Source organism: Eutrema salsugineum, unplaced genomic scaffold, assembly GCF_000478725.1.
Source record: "Eutrema salsugineum unplaced genomic scaffold, Eutsalg1_0 scaffold_15, whole genome shotgun sequence".
Taxonomy (NCBI): Eukaryota; Viridiplantae; Streptophyta; class Magnoliopsida; order Brassicales; family Brassicaceae; genus Eutrema; species Eutrema salsugineum.
The window spans coordinates 7,512,560-7,529,106 of NW_006256867.1; the positions used below are offsets into that span (position 1 = coordinate 7,512,560).

The window sequence follows — 16,547 nt, forward strand, 5'->3', positions numbered from 1 at the left end:
AGGCCATATTTTTGTTGCGTCACAGTGAACAAATCTCTTCGCAATCGCAAAGTTAAGCATCTCGATTTGGCTTCAGCTGATTAGGTTTGAAGGTTTCTCTCAGGAATCTTTTTCTTATTGCTCTACGAAGAAGACGATACGAAGAACAGAGAAATTTGAGAAGAGAGAGAGAGAGCGTCTCAAAAAAAACGTCTCACTAATAGATTACTGACACGTGGCTGATGAACCCTTCCAAAAGTGGGCTCTTGAAATCCTTCCCAAAGAACCGATTCATCGCTTTTCTTTTATTTTTGATTTATTTTTAATCAAAAGATTCTCTATGAACTTCTCCTGAACCCTGCGTTGGAGGTGGTCTAACCAACCAAGTGTAACATAGACATCTCAATTAGTCGAATCAGAAATAAACGGGTCGAATCGGATCGAGCCGGGTCGAATCGGATCGAGCCGGGTCGAATCGGATCTAGCCAGGTGAGATCTCATTGATTATTAGTAATACGGTCGGATCAGCGATAGATGACAAATTAAAATACCAATCATAAAAACCCGGCTTATATACGCCGGTTAGCGTTGAGACCGATTAAAACATCAACGCTTAATACTCAAATCTCGGAACAACCTAAAGCAGGACGGGTTTGATAACTTTGGTTAATAAGGCTGTTTCGGTTCAGGTAAACCTTACCATATCAACCAAACCAAAAAAAATCCCAACATGAACCGGAACCGAGTCAAACTACACGTGGTCCTAGGCTCTAAACCATTTATTTACCGATGGATGATGATATATAAACATAAAGAAGGTGAATCAGCAAAGTCTAGTGTCGAAGTTGAGAGTGACGCTCATGCTGAAGAGCTCCTGATACAGAACCTTAGCTCCATAAGGCACATAAACCCTAACCACATGGTCTGGAGATTGGCAGAGTCTACAGTAAGGTCCTCTGATCTTTCTTCCACCACCGGTTGGTGTCCTCTCGATCACATTAGCAACGTTTTGACAAATTCTGCAGATGTGCATCTGTGAAGAGTCACTTAGAGTGAAGAGACGCTCGTGCAGATTAGCTGAAGCGCCGTGAGCAATTAAGTAGCCTCGCTCCATATCTCCAAACTTGATTCCTCCGAACTGCTTCCTGTCTGCAACTGGCTGGCGCGTTAACGGGTGGACCAGTCCGGTGTTCCGGAATTTGACTTTGTCCTCTAACATGTGAATAAGTCGCTGGTAGAAAGTTGGCCCCATGAATATGAGTGTATGCATCATCTCTCCTGACCTTCCGTTGTATACCCTTTCATTTCCCCATCTTGACCCTGACCACAAAAATATTAACAATCCGGTATCAGGAGTGTCAATAATCAACCACAATCTAAGAATCATGTTCAGTGTATCATCACACAATCACAAGGCAAATGACTAACTTCTTAGCATAGTCTTTCAGAGATAGTGCACATCATAAAAGTCATGCTATCTTTTACTACTCTAGGAGATAAAACCAATATTCACTATGAGATGTTTCAATCTTATAAGGTGTTCCCTAGGAAGCAAATGTCGATCACTTATATTGCATACCAACTGACCAAGCCCTGTACTATTTCAATATTATGTATAGATTGCTAAAACCAAGTGAAAGTGAGAAGAAAATACCTGTGAAGCTGGTCGGTGATTTCCTTGACACTGGGAGTGGAGAAGGGAGTGTCATGACGTGTCAAATTTGTATATGCCTCAGAGTTGTGCATGGGACAAGCTATTCCTTTGGAGAGAGCAGCCTCCAAGAGTTGGCCCGGTGTTTGCCTAGAAGGGAAAGCGTGTGGGTTTATCACAATATCAAGAACTATGCCTTGCATAGTGAAAGGAAAATTCTCATGTTCCCTCTATATAGCCTAAAAACCTTTCTGGCCATGCATACTGGAAAATTTATCTCCAAGACATGGAGAACGAACCTGCAAGATGTAAAAGACAGATCAATGAAACATTTAGATTAATGCAAAGGGATATGCGTTATCTTAAAGACAGCTCTCACTTCAGTATGATCTGGAACTTACCTGTCTCAGAGAAACCACCGCAAAATTCTTCCCATCGTCATTAGTATAATGTTTGTAAACTGATGATATTATTGATTTGGGTATCGCTGTATATATACAAGTACAAGAGGAGATAATATAGGAAGTTATACATATCTGTAAGTTAGAGAATATTCAAGAGATATGCAGTATATTCTATACGAATATATCCCAATATCCCCCCTCAAGATGGACGGCGGTTAGCAAGTCCAATCTTGATGAACATGTCGGCGAACCGGGAACGTGGAAGCGGTTTGGTAAGAGCATCTGCAAGTTGATCCTTAGACGAAACATGAGAGACTCGTAGATTGCCAGCCTGAACGAGTTCACGGATGAAATGATAGTCCAACGCAAGATGTTTCATTCGAGAATGAAAAACAGGGTTGGCGCTGAGGTAAGTAGCACCAACATTGTCACAAAATATAACCGGTGGAGTAGAAACAGCGAACCCAAGTTCCTTCATGAGGGAGTAAAGCCAACGAACTTCAGAAGCAGTGGTGGAGACAGCGCGATACTCGGCTTCGGTTGAGGAACGAGCAACACCTTTGAGCTTTGTGGTAGACCAGGAAATAGGATGCTGACCAACGAACACAACGTAAGCACCAGTAGAGGTATAATCATCTCTGTTACCTGCCTAGTCGGCATCGGAGTAGGCATGGAGAGTCATGGTGTTGTTGCGTCGTAAGAAAATACCAGCATGCGACGTGCCAGCGAGGTAACGCAAAACTCGCTTAGCGGCGAGCCAATGAACCGTCGTGGGCTGATGCATAAACTGCGAGAGCTTGTTGACGGCAAAGGCAAGATCCGGACGAGTAAGGGATAAGTATTGTAGACTGCCAACAACAGTCCGATACTCAGTAGGATCAGCAAGAGGAACACCATCACGAACAGAGAGGGAAGTGGATGAGCACATCGGCGTTGGGACAGGCTTCGCATCAGACATATTATGCCGGTGAAGTAAATCAAGGATATACTTACGTTGACAGAGATGAAGTCCATGAGAGCTGCGGGTGACTTCTATCCCCAAGAAATATGAAAGATCACCCAGGTCTTTGAGAGAGAACCGATTAGAGAGGATGGTGATGAGCTCTTGAACTTTTGCTAATGAACTGCCCGTGATGACAATATCGTCAACATAGACGAGGATGTAAAGTGCAACACCATGAGCATAGATGAAGAAGATAGAAGAGTCCGCAAGGGAGTTCTGAAATCCAAGGCTGGTGAGAAAGGTCTTGAGCTCCTTGTACCATGCCCGAGGTGCTTGTTTAAGCCCATAGAGGGCTTTCTTCAACTCGCACACGTAGTCAGGTCGATCTTTGTCAATAAACCCTGCTGGTTGAGACATATAAACCTCCTCCTCAAGATTTCCTTGTAAAAACGCATTATTGACATCAACCTGTTTGAGTGGCCAATCATAAGCAACCGCATGACCAAGGACGAGACGAATAGTAGGGGCCTTCACGACTGGACTGTAGGTCTCATAGTAGTCAACACCAGGGCGTTGGTGAAAGCCCTTGGCAACAAGACGAGCTTTGTATTTGTCCACCGAACCATCAGGATTAAACTTTGTGCGAAAAACCCATTTGTTGCCGACGAGATTTTGCGTTGGTGATGGAGGCACAAGATCCCATGTACCATGACGAACTTGAGCATTAAACTCTGTGCTCATAGAATTTCTCCAGCGTTCATCTGCAAGAGCTTGACGAACAGTCTGCGGCTCAATATTATTGGAGAGAGAAGCCGAGAGAGAGTACTTGGGATTAGGCTTGCGAATCTGGTTCTGAGAGCGAGTAACCATACGAGTTGGGACTGGCGGCTCATCTTGAACATCATGTAATGGAGTAGGAGGCGGCAAAGAGGACACCGACGGCTCTGGTGAAGGATCAGGGGGCGTAGGAACTGGTGCCGGGAGTAATTGTAAAGGAGTGACCGTAGGAACCCATGCTTCCTCTTGCTCTTGGACCGATGGTGAAGGAGACCCTGCACTATGAGAAAAGGGAAACACAGACTCGCAGAAGGTGACATGTCGTGAGACAAATAGGCGAGAAGAGGAGGGATCAAGACAGAAATAAGCACTTTGAGAAAGAGAGTACCCAAGAAAAACAAAAGGAGATGAGCGTGGTTCAAGTTTGTTAGTCGTATAAGGTCGCAGCCACGGGTAACACAAGCACCCAAAGATCCGCAGCTTAGAGTAGTTTGGTGAAACTCCAAAGAGACGTTTGTAGGGAGAGTCCATGTTGAGAGTCTGCGTTGGCATCCTATTGATAAGGTAAACCGCGGTGGCAAAGGCATAGGTCCAATAGGTGGCTGGCATCGAAGCATGAGTGAGTAATGAGAGGCCGGTTTCAACAATGTGACGATGCCGTCTCTCCGACATGCCGTTGTGCTCCCGAGTGTGAGGTGGTGTGGTAAGATGTGAGATACCGTGTTGCGCAAGAAATGGTCGAAGTGCAATGAATTCCCCACCATTATCAGTATAAAAGGACCCAATCTTGCAGTTGAATTGATTTTCCACCAAGGACTTGAATTGGGTGAATGTGGCTGCGACCTGCGACTTGAATTTCAAAGGGAAAAACCACATATAGCGAGTGAAATGATCAACAATGAGAAGATAGTATTTAAAACCATCAACCGAGTGAGTAGGAGAGGACCAAACATCAGAAAACAGAATTTGTAAAGGACGAGAAGAGACAATAGATGTTTCATGAAAGGCTAGTTTATGACTTTTATTGATTAAGCATGAGTTGCAAGGTGGGAAATCTGAGGGTTTACAAGAAAAAGATGGAGAAAACGACAAAGAGATAGCTTTTAAAATGGGAAATGCAGGGTGGCCCAATCGGTGCCAATCAACAGATGAAGATGGAGAGGCAGATAGAGCAAGAGGAGCAGGAGCGGTGTTGTATGGCCATTCGTATGTGCCATTTTTAACTGGTCCCGTGAGCACCGGAGCCCCCGTTCGAAGATCCTTCACCTGAAACATCCAAGGGAAAAATTCGACGGAAGCCTGATTAGTGTTAGAAAACTTATGCACCGAAATAAGATTTTTCCGCATCGATGGAGCATAAAGAACATTGTTTAAGGCAAATTGACGAGAATGAGAGGGTAATGTAAGGGAACCAGTGTGCGTAATGGGTTGTCCTGTCCCATTGCCAATGATGATGGAGTCATTGCCTGTGTAGGGAGCGTGGAGGGACAAAGCGTTGAGATCAGAAGTGACATGGTGAGAAGCACCACTGTCCATTAGCCAATCATCAGGATGAGTGTTGGGGACGTAAGCAGCGTGAGCATTGGGCCTCCACGATTGCGGATGATATGAAGTCGGAGATGGCATAGAATGTGCCTCGACGATGCGAAAAGAAGGACAGCATTGAACGCTATGGCCTTGAACTCCACAGGCTTGACATTTACCAAGATACGGGCGAGAAGGACGAGAGTTGTCACGGCCCTGATTGTTGTAGGAACGCCCATTGTTGGTGTAGTTGGAATTGGTGTTTGAGGAGCGCCAGTTGTTGTTGGAGTTGTTATTGGTGCGAGAGTTCCGTGACGCATTGTTGGCAGTGACTGGGAACGACGGCATCGGAACCTGCACACACATGATCATCGCTTCACGGTTAATCAGCTTCTCCGAGAGTTCAGGGAAGGAGATGAGGTTGTCACGGCTGTTGATAGCATCAACTTCGGGCTTGTATTCTTCAGGAAGACCAATGAGGATCTGTTCGATGAACTCCTCCGGATCCATGGGTTGACCAAGGAGAGACAGTTCGTCAGCTTTAGCTTTCATGGTGCGAAGATACTCGCTGATGGTCTTAGTGCCTTTGGTGCAACTTTTGATTTGGAAACGGAGTTGACGTGTGTGTCCACGAGATGGTGTGCCAAAGATGGAGACAAGAGTGCTCCACACTTCATGAGTTGTGGTAGCACTGGCAACAAGCGGCTGCACGGCAAGAGAGATAGCACCGATGATGGCGCTATAGAGAAGGCGGTCTTGGCGTCGCCATGGTATGTACGCCGGATTAGGGCCAACGATACCGTTGGTGGTGATGGTGGCATCGGGGGTTTGAGTGGTCTTCTCGAGCCCTTCAAGAAGAGCATAGAATTGACAACTCCACATGAGATAGTTGGAGGAGGTGAGTTTGGTGATATTAGACATATTCACCGAGAGCAGCGTTTGCTGTGGGTTGGAGGAGTCAAAAACCGCGGTGCGAGTAGCAGTGGCGGAGGACTCGTCGGAAGTAGAGATCATCGTGAGAGAGATGAGTAAGAATTTTAGGGTTTATAGGATCAAAAGCTCTGATACCATATAATGTTTGTAAACTGATGATATTATTGATTTGGGTATCGCTGTATATATACAAGTACAAGAGGAGATAATATAGGAAGTTATACATATCTGTAAGTTAGAGAATATTCACGAGATATGCAGTATATTCTATACGAATATATCCCAATAATTAGATGATAATACCACTTTTTGCACAGTCCCTCTCTCAGTGTGCTTGAGTTTTACACTCTTATCATCCCCAGAGTCTGTACATCTGCCAATGACAATACTGTGTATATTAGCACCAAGAAAAGAGAACCCGTCATCATCAAGGCTGTCTACTCTTCCTTTGTTACTGTGTGTCTTTCCAAACTGAACCAGCTCATCCATCTTCTTCCTCGTCTCCGAGTCCTTACTGTCAACATCTGCTTTGTAGCTCCTGATCTGTTCCGAACGAAACATACTGCGTTCCAATGAAGCCTTGTTCATTACAATGGAATCCTCTTGGTTGTATCCAAGATGAACATTCACAGCAACTATTGCGTTCACCAGGAAAAGAAACAAGAAATAAAGTATCATCTATACAAAATCAGTATAAATGGATTAAACACAGGTGGGACTCAGCACTCAGCAGGAAACAGTGTTCACCATCATAAACTAATTGAAATACGATAATACGAATATAAGATCAAACAGACTGAAGATTTAAATTCGAGCAAATGCAGACATTACGACATAGGTTTAGTACGTGGAATATTTAAAACAAACCAAGGGACATGGAAATGTTACTTACGGGTATCTATCATCTCCAATCTTGCCGGTATACAGGACTTGCTGCAGCGTTCTCCTCAGATCAATCAGAGTCTGCAATGGGTTGGCCGGCCGGCCAAGATTAGCTACAACACCAGAAACCCTTTCCATCTTCCTGAAAGGATGAGATGCTCCAGTGGAGAAGGCTCTTCTAAGCCCATTTATGATAATGGAAGCATCCAAATAATGCTCAATAGGCTTCAAGTCGCCACCACTTGTGAGGTGTCTCTGCATGGCCTTGGTAATTGTTCGTCTAGCATGTGTCAGATGCACCCTTATCTCCCTCTTCAAACAGTTCTCCAGCTAGCTCAATCCTCTTGTTCCTGAAGCTGTCTCTATTCACACATTTTCTTTTCCCAGCATATGCATCCAAAAGACACTTCACCATGCAGCCCAGGAATCATGCTTTCTGCTTCAAACTCTTGAGGCATGGAAATATATACAGACGTAGGCAGTCATCCACACTTTCGCCAGGTGGGAATTTTGTGCTTTTTATCTGCTCTTCAACATACGAGAAAGCATTGTTCCCATAGCTAAAAGCTTCACATTCCTAGTCTTCAAGCAGGTTGATGCTATATGGTTCTCACCAAACCTACTTCATTTGATCTCAGACAAGTTACATCAAAATATTTTACGACACATAAAACTATAACAAACATGAGTGATCAAACATCATCATGTTAGGAAGTAACAGATGGAGTATAAATATGAAGAAATTATTATCTAAATATGGTTATTAGCTTTATTATAAAATCAAATACTTTGCTATTTCTCATTTTATTAATTAACGATGATGAATTATTAAATCATAATTGATTTAGAATTGTGAAATTTTTTTTAGTAATTAAAAGGGTATATGCATTTATAATTAATTTTTTCCTTTTAATATGTGTAAAAAATTCAAAAAAATCAAATCAAATCATTTTGAACCGACGAAGTAGTACTAAAAAGTAAAAACTAAAAAGACGGGGTATTATAGTCATTTCTATTAGATGATTTGGCGCGTATAGAGACAGATCTTTCGAGGAAAAAAGGAAACAAATTGGGGATTTCCATTTTCCTCTCCTCTCTCTCTCTCTATAAACCTTGTTGGTCTTCAACAATTTTCTTATTTCTCCTCGATATTAAAATTTCGACATTTCCTCCTTAGGGTTTTTAAACTCGAGTTCACAGCTTCCGGATTTGCCGTCTCACTCTTGAATCTTTGATTAGTTCTCGATGATTTGGGAATTTGGGTTTTTTTTTTGGTGGTTGTTTTTTCTTGCTCCTAATCAGAGAAACCATGTCTCTAGTTGTAAACTCTTCTCTGCAACTGGAGCCCAAAAGGCGAAAGATCGAACATCTGGCGATCAAAGACTCACTGTTTTGTAATTGCGATCACTGGTTCGTTCGCTATGGAATCTGTATTTCCTGCAATTCGAAAGTTGACAAAAGCAAAGGCATATGTTTCGATTACCTCGACGAAGGGATAACAATGAGCCACAAAGCCTTAACCTTTACGAAACGCGTCGTCTCTCAAATCTCTTGGCTAGAAGACAAGAAGCTTCATCTCGTTCTTGACTTGGACCACACGCTTATCCACACCGTAAGAACTTCACAGCTCTCTGAATCTTACAAGTATCTAGCAGGAGAAGCAAAGTCGAGGAAAGATCTATGGAGGTTCAACAGTGGGTATGCAAGTGAAACCTTGATAAAGCTAAGACCTTTTGTTCACGGGTTCTTGAAAGAAGCAAGTGAGATGTTCTCTATGTATGTTTACACAAAGGGTTGTCATGAATATGCTCAGCTCGTGCTTGAGCTGATTGATCCGGACAAGGTTTACTTTGGGGAACGAGTTATAAGCAGAAGAGAGTGTCCTCGTGCGAAGAAGACACTTGATCTTGTGTTGGCTGATGAGCGTGGGATTGTGATTGTTGATGACATGTGTAGTGTTTGGCCTGATCATAGGAAAAACTGGCTGCAGATCGCAAAGTATGACTATTTCAGAGAGAATGATCTTGAGTCGAATAAATCCTCAGAATGGAAGAAGTTGATGAGAGTGAGGAGAAAGGACCATTGGCGAGTGTTTTGAGATTCCTCAAAGAAGTTCACAAAGGATTCTTCAGTGACTGCTCGGAACAAGAGTTGGATGCAATGGATGTGAGGCCGTTGCTACGAGAACCCTCCTCAAGATCAAAGCGCAAGACTGATTGATGTTTGGGAGTATAATTCATTTTGTTAGTTTGTGTTTTTGTGTTATATGAGATATTGTTAGTTATTACTGTAAAAGAGGTGCATTTTGGGGTATGAAATTTAATGAGAGATATGACTTTTGATTCAAATTCAATCCACCATACCCCAAAGAAGATCTATTAAGTTCTTGGTACTTACAGAAACTTACTCTTCTATTAAGGATGTTTTTCTGGTGTTGTCACAGCTTTTGAAGTGAGACAGAAAATGAGATAATAGAAGCTAACTTGAAAGTTGGAAGCAGCTCCTCTGCTCACTCAACTCCCAAAAGACAAAGAATACCTTTTGTCCTTAATTGAGAGATTGATCTTTTTACTCACAACATACCTCTTAAATTGCTTTTCTACAACTGCTTTTGGTGGCATACGCTTGGCCAAGCTCATGCAGAGCCAAGAATGTAACTAGATCCAATCTGTTTTCTGCCTCACACCTCATACCAGAGTCTCAAGAGAAAAATCTATCACACGAATGTTACTAGCTCCACGGTCTTTGTTTGGCGTCTGCCATCTGAGTTTTTGGGTTCTAAGGGTAATGATTTTTGTTTAATGGTTCTCCTCTTGCATGGCTGAGGTCGGTACTGTGACTGAAACATGATTTCATGGAAGCTGCAGTGACACGTACTACTAGAAGTCAAGTTTGTTGCTAGTAATCGACTATTTAAATAGCCAATCATTTGAAAAAACGGTGTTCTACAGATGGCTGCAGAGCAATTTGGTTCATCTCTCCAACTTTTTTTAATATTATCACAAACATTGTACACTGATTTGCTATCAAAAGAAATCAAACTAATGTTGTTATTACAATGCACTTGGAGTAGTAATATGCAGTTCAATAAACTTTTAAACTTTTATTCTATTTTAAACAAAAAGCCATTCGAAAGCATAGAAGAAGAAGATCAAAAACCTTCAAGGATGTTCATCTGCTGTTTGCAGGGGAAGTCCGGTCGGCTTGACCCTTCCGTAGTTCCTCAACCACAAAACCACATACAAAACAATCCCAGCCACAAAGCCTAAGGCAGCATTTGAGCCTAAAGACACAGCTGTGCAAATAAGCATCACAAATGCATCTCCCTTTGTGTTCATATCCCTAGCAGCCATTGCAAGCTCAATACCTGCAAATAGCAACAAAGCTCCAAGCACACCAACCGGAAACTTCTCCATTATACCAACCAATGAACTTCCTAAGACCACTCCTAGCAACAATTTGGCTATTCCCAATACTGCCACACACCCACCACTTCTCCCACCAAACTTGTACTGACCAGCTAACCCGCCTGCTCCATGACAAGTAGGCATTGCCCCAAACCAACATCCCACCATGTTCATCAGCCCAACAGTCATCGAAACCGATGTAGCCGAGAACTTCTTCTCAGGGAATAAATCATAAGAAAGCTTACACACAGCCACAACAGAGTTCAGAACAGAGAGAGGTAACTGTGGAATCGTCCCTTTCAAGAACCCATTTTTCCATGCTTTTTTGCTCATCTTCACTAACTTAATCTTCGACGGTCCGAACTTAATCTCACTCACAAGACTCGGCTTCCTTATAAATGCCAAAACAACACCTAACAAGAAAATTACCAGAGCTGATGGTACATAAGCTATAATCTTCCTTATCGAAACCCATCTTCTTCTTCTTCTTGAATCATCTCTCTCTTCCTCTTCTTCTTCCTCTTCACCATCTCCATTGACAAGAACTATGAAGAGAACACAAGCCAAAGCCAATACCAAACCATCAAGCCCTAACCATGGCCTATCACCAACACTCTTAGACTTCGAAAAGTTCTGTTCTTTCCTTATATACTTAACCGCAGACATTGCAAAGGCTAAGCCCTGTGACAACTGAATCCCTCTAACAACAGATAAAGGAATGATATTGAACACAAACTGCATCAAACCAGAGATCCCTAACACGAACAAGATCCCTCCGGTGCAAATTCCGGCGGTCATGATCTCCGGTATGCCGAAATCATCCGACGTTGATGAGATAGCCACCGCTGCGATCGATTTCATTGGTTGGACCGGCATCGGTACGCCGTAAACCGCTCCGGTTATGGCGTTGTATATCCCCGTGAAGATCAGTGTTGTGCCTAAATCTAAATCCTTGGCGAGAGTTAAAGCGAGGACGATTGGTATGTAAGTTCCGAGATCACCCATTGCACCGTTTAGCTCGGCGAGCTTTGATCGGAAAACAAGATTGTTTTTCAGTATATTGAACATTCCGGTGAAAGGAGAACGCTTTGGGGTCTCCGGTTGACTAGTTTGAGACTGAGACTCCATTGTTTGTGTTTTGAGTTTTGAACTTTTGTATCAAAACCAAACAGAGCAACTCGTATCTCTTTATATTGATGATGAAAATGAATAGCTCCGATGGTGACAAAGAAGAAAACGAAGAAAAGCTGGTGATTGGTGACAGTATTTGATTCTGAGTTATTGTGTGTTAAACATAATTTCCTTAATTTATTAAAATCGTCTTAATATTTTTATGATTTAATTTTTGGTCAACTATAAAGTTGTTGATGAATTTAATATTGGCACATATTCTTATGTCTTCAGTTAATACCCTTTGCATGCTGCAGGTGTTTTCCAAATGTCAACAAAGATATCTTATGAGAGTTTTTTTTTAGGTTTAATGAGGAAAATACCCTATTTATATATATATATATATATTTATTTTTAATTTGAAAACATATCTCTTGCCAAAAAAAAAAAGATAACTGTTTTTAGATGTGAAAAGCCATTTTTTTCCTGATTTAAGTTATATATCAAAGTTAATATATGAAACTATTATTTATTCAATATTATTGCTTTTTCTAAATTTATCAATAGATAGAAAATGAATCTTCAAAGTTAAACAAATAGTGATTGAATTTTTTCAATAATTTTTTTTTGAAGTTTATCTTACTTTAAACTAATAGTATGAATTGTCATTTTATTTTACTTTTCTTTGTTAGTTAGTTTTTTTGAAAGCAAATGCTGCTTCCCTAACTCGGCTAGTGCAGCATTGAATTTCTTGTTTTATTGATATAGTTACTACTTACTTGTTTGAGTGTATTTAAATTACAGTAAAACCTCTATAAATTAATACTCGATAAATTAATAATCACTATAAATTAATAAATTTTACTGGTCCCAAGTCAGGCCAATATAAAAATCCATCAAATTCGATAAGATAATAAGATAATATTTTTTGAAATTCCTATGTAAATATATGGTCCCAACAAAAATATAAATTAATAATTATATACATTTATACAAATATATGTAAATATAGTATTCTAAAATATGACTAATGTGTTTGCTTTTACTAAGGTTGAAATCTCATTGGATCTTATTTCTTTAATTATTATATAAGTAGTTTTTATTGATGTTTTACGATATACATTCAAAATTTATGATTATTTTTAATGTGATAATTGATTTTTTTATCTGTAAATGTTTTTAAATGTATTGTAGTGTTATCTTCAATTTTATCATCAATAATATGGATAGTAACCATAGTCTTTTTATAAATTTTAAACTTATGAACATGTATATTTTTACATGTATAATCCAATATAGTATTAAAAACTATTTTATTGCGATAGTTATGATTGTTAAACATAATTTACATTACGAAATTTTTTAAAATTTTAAAATATAACATTATTCTAAAGAAATTTTTAGAAAATTATAAGCTGAAAGCAAATTTTCTCTATAAATTAATAATTATTAATTTATAGATAAATTAATATCATGATAAATTAATAAAATATCATGGTTCCGACATTAATTTATAGAGGTTTTACTGTAGTCCAATAGGTAAAGGAACAGACCTGTAGTTGGGATATCCAAGTTATCCATTTGGAATTAAACTTTTTCAAATTACCTCAATTTTAAAAAAAATTCTTTACTTTCAAAATTATTGAGTATTAGATAGTGATTTTAACTTCTCGTATTTGATTAAGACGATAGAAAAACAATAGAAGAAATATTCGGATATAGTTTTTCAATAGCCGAATTATTTGTTTCTGGATTTTTAACTCCTATCCACTACTTCCTGTTCCATGAATTCCTGAAATAAACAGACTTGGATGAGATAGTTTGAGTAATGCACCAAATTATGTTAGGAAAATGTTTTGGTAAACCTGACCCCAGTATCTTTTGAGAGGAGAAGTCAATAGATGTCGAGGATTTCGGACCATTGAGTTTGGAGGCATTTCACTGATCAGTTCTCACTATTATGGTTCCCCTTCATTTTAAACTCGTTTTACTTTGTATATATTATATTTGTACTATATGTACATTACCAAATGTATAAAATCTTGAATTTAATAGCGAAACTACAAAGTTATATAAATGTTTTAAGAATTTTTATTTAATAATCTTTCAGTGAAAATGGATCAAAAAAAAAAATTTTTCTATACTTTTAGTATCTGCATCCAAACACTCCTAAACATTTGTTTATAAAGTTCTGTCTGGAAACAATTTTAACATTATCTTAATTTATTATAATATTCATTAAAATTTTTATTTTATTTATATTTATATCTAACTCCAAAAATAGAGATATCAATTTATATTATTCTAGATTTTCTTAAATATCTATACAACTATTTTAGGTTAATTTGAATTTTTTTAAAATATATGTGAAGCTATTTATAAAAATTCAGTTATTATTGTATTTTTTAAAAATAATAAACTGGAAATTAATTTAGAAATTGTTGATGATAAATTCGATTTTTTTCTATGTGGACGAACTGCATGCTTGCACATAGTGTTCACAACATTTTTTCAGGTACAGCTCCCTATACCAAGTGAATATTTATATTGGACTTACGACCCAATATGATATACGGGGTCTCAAATCCATTTAGATTCGGGAGATATAGTACAATAGACTACATGTTTCTGAATTCTTCGTATCTGAGAGCGTATGCCACGCTGTCAGAGACAAGACGGTCGAAAAATGAGTGGTCAGGAGGAGGAGAGGTCACGTTCCCTATGTCTTAGGCATAAACTTGGTAATCTGGAAGGATCAGGATATAAGGAAGTGTGATCCGCACATGTACCCGAAGAATGGAGTCGTCCATGGAAACAACCCCGACAGCCCGGTCTCTGTATCGAGGGATCCAAGCTGTTTAAATTTCTCTCTATTCGACAATGGAAATATACCTTAGTCTGATTTAATTGCCCATACCCTTACAAACCCAAGAGATTGGCATTTAATGTATTGTTATTACACCTGTCAGGTGACAATGACCCTTCAGAGAAACCAGAGGAAAAGCAGAGGTTCAGCAGAGGCCATACCGCGTCTGAACCACGGGCCTGAACCGTACATTCGGGATGAAAAAGACGCGCCAATGAGCAGTTTTGCAAGGAGTGAATCAAGTTAGGGAAACCAGAATGGTCAAACAAGGAAAGCCGAGTATTCCAGAAGGAATATAAGACTTCAAAAGAGAGAATAGCTGATAACAAGAGTTTTTCAGGCTCTTTGGGTATCAACCCCCTTTGTCTGTTGTAGCACAAAATGTTATCAATCCAAGAAGCAGTTTCGCATGGAGTGAATCAAGCTAGGGAAAGCACAATGATCAAACAAGGAAAGCCGACTATTCCAGAAGGAACATAAGACTTCAAAAGAGAGAGTAGCTGATAACATGAGTTTTTCAGGCTCTTTGGGTATCAATCCCCTTTGTCTGTTGTAGCACAAAAGGTTATCAATCTAAGGTGTGGTGCTTAGTACACTAGACTATGTGACCAGCTCTTAATCCAAGCAAAACAAGATGGTTTAGATTCAAACAAGTGACAATATTGTAATTAAACAAGATTAAAGACTTAAACAAGCAATAAACAAAAACAGCAAATGGTTAAGATGATATGAATATATTAAAACATAGAGTTCTAAACATGATAGTTGGTTAGAGTGCATCAGGGTTTAACTAAGGAGCTAATGACAATGATGATAAATGATCTAATCAGCTTAAGATTCCAAAAAGTCTTAATCTTTCCCAAGCATCAAGACACTAAACCAAACATTGCTCATACCTAATCATCATTAGAGACACAATGAAAGGAATGCATTAGAGATCAATCCCAATATACCATATATGCTCAAAACAACATGTCCATGTGAATCAAACAATAGACTATTGACTTATCTCGTTCAGCCATTTCATCCAACACCTTTTGGGTAGATGAAATTCCAAAGAACTGGATTAGAGAGATCATCTAAACCCCAGCATTAAGATTGGCTAAGCAAGAAGAAGATGCATAAATCTAGCCATAAGCAACCTTAATCAAACTCCTAAGCATCGTAACCTACATTTCTAGAGCCTTAATGAGGTGACTACTCACTAATCATATTTAACTCTCTATTTCCTTTGCAAGAAGAGAAGTTAAACATGACTAGATGATGAATAGATGTAGAAGATGGGATGATGAAGATGGATTGATGATTAAACTCTCAAGAACTCTTTTGATTAAGAACTAAAAATGGAGATATCTCTCACAAAGTATGTTTCTTTCACAAAATAGGCAAATAATTTAAGGGAATAAAGCATAAGTCTTTAGAAAAAACCCTAAAATGCATTTATAGACTCTTGGTTCGAACCGGGTCAGTCCAGAACAAACTGGGTACTGAGTCGGTTTTGTTGGGCTGATGAAGTTTTGCTGTGGCTCAGTTCTAGTCTTCTCACCCGCAGCACCTGACTCATAGCCTGAAGCGAGTGTACCTGCGGGTCAGGTCTTCTCCTTCTCCACCCGCAGCTCTCATGTCGCAGCCACAAGCAAACCTTCCTGCGAGTCAGGTCTTCTCCTCCTCCACCCGCAGCACCTGAGTCACTGCAAGTTTCCACACTTAGAAAATTTTATCTGTGGCTTTTCTCTATCTGCTCCGGGTCTCCTTTGTATCAGCATCACTTGCAGCATAATTCCCAGAATTGAACACATGTTTCTGCGACTCAGCCCAGTCGCAACACTTAAGTTGCAACATTTCTCATTTTCTCGGACCAACTTGCACTTGAGCTTGCATAACTTATGGGATATTGGTCCAAAAGACTCGGGACAAACTCTAGAAGGAACACAGCTCAATTACCTAGAACTTTTCTGAATAGTTCGGGTGCATCCAAGGAGAGCAAGGCTTTCCAGTAAGCGGTTCTTTGCGTCTGCTCAAGAGGTTTTGGTTTATTTCTGCGAGACATGTCTGTTCCCCGTTTGCGATA

The 16,547-nt window shown here is 39.7% G+C and overlaps 1 protein-coding gene and 2 pseudogenes across 1 annotated transcript; 1 reads left to right on the forward strand and 2 right to left on the reverse strand.

Moving 5' to 3' along the window:
• Positions 1–802: 802 nt before the first annotated feature.
• On the reverse strand, positions 803–7,799 carry LOC112088122 (annotated as a pseudogene).
• A 444-nt stretch (positions 7,800–8,243) lies between these two features.
• Positions 8,244–9,490, forward strand: LOC18022369 (annotated as a pseudogene).
• A 612-nt stretch (positions 9,491–10,102) lies between these two features.
• Positions 10,103–11,637, reverse strand: LOC18022370 (molybdate transporter 1). The gene has a single exon (XM_006405177.2). The coding sequence runs from the start codon at positions 11,626–11,628 to the stop codon at positions 10,255–10,257; it is 1,374 nt and encodes a 457-aa protein (XP_006405240.1). The 5' UTR covers positions 11,629–11,637; the 3' UTR covers positions 10,103–10,254.
• Between the last annotated feature and the right edge of the window lie 4,910 nt (positions 11,638–16,547).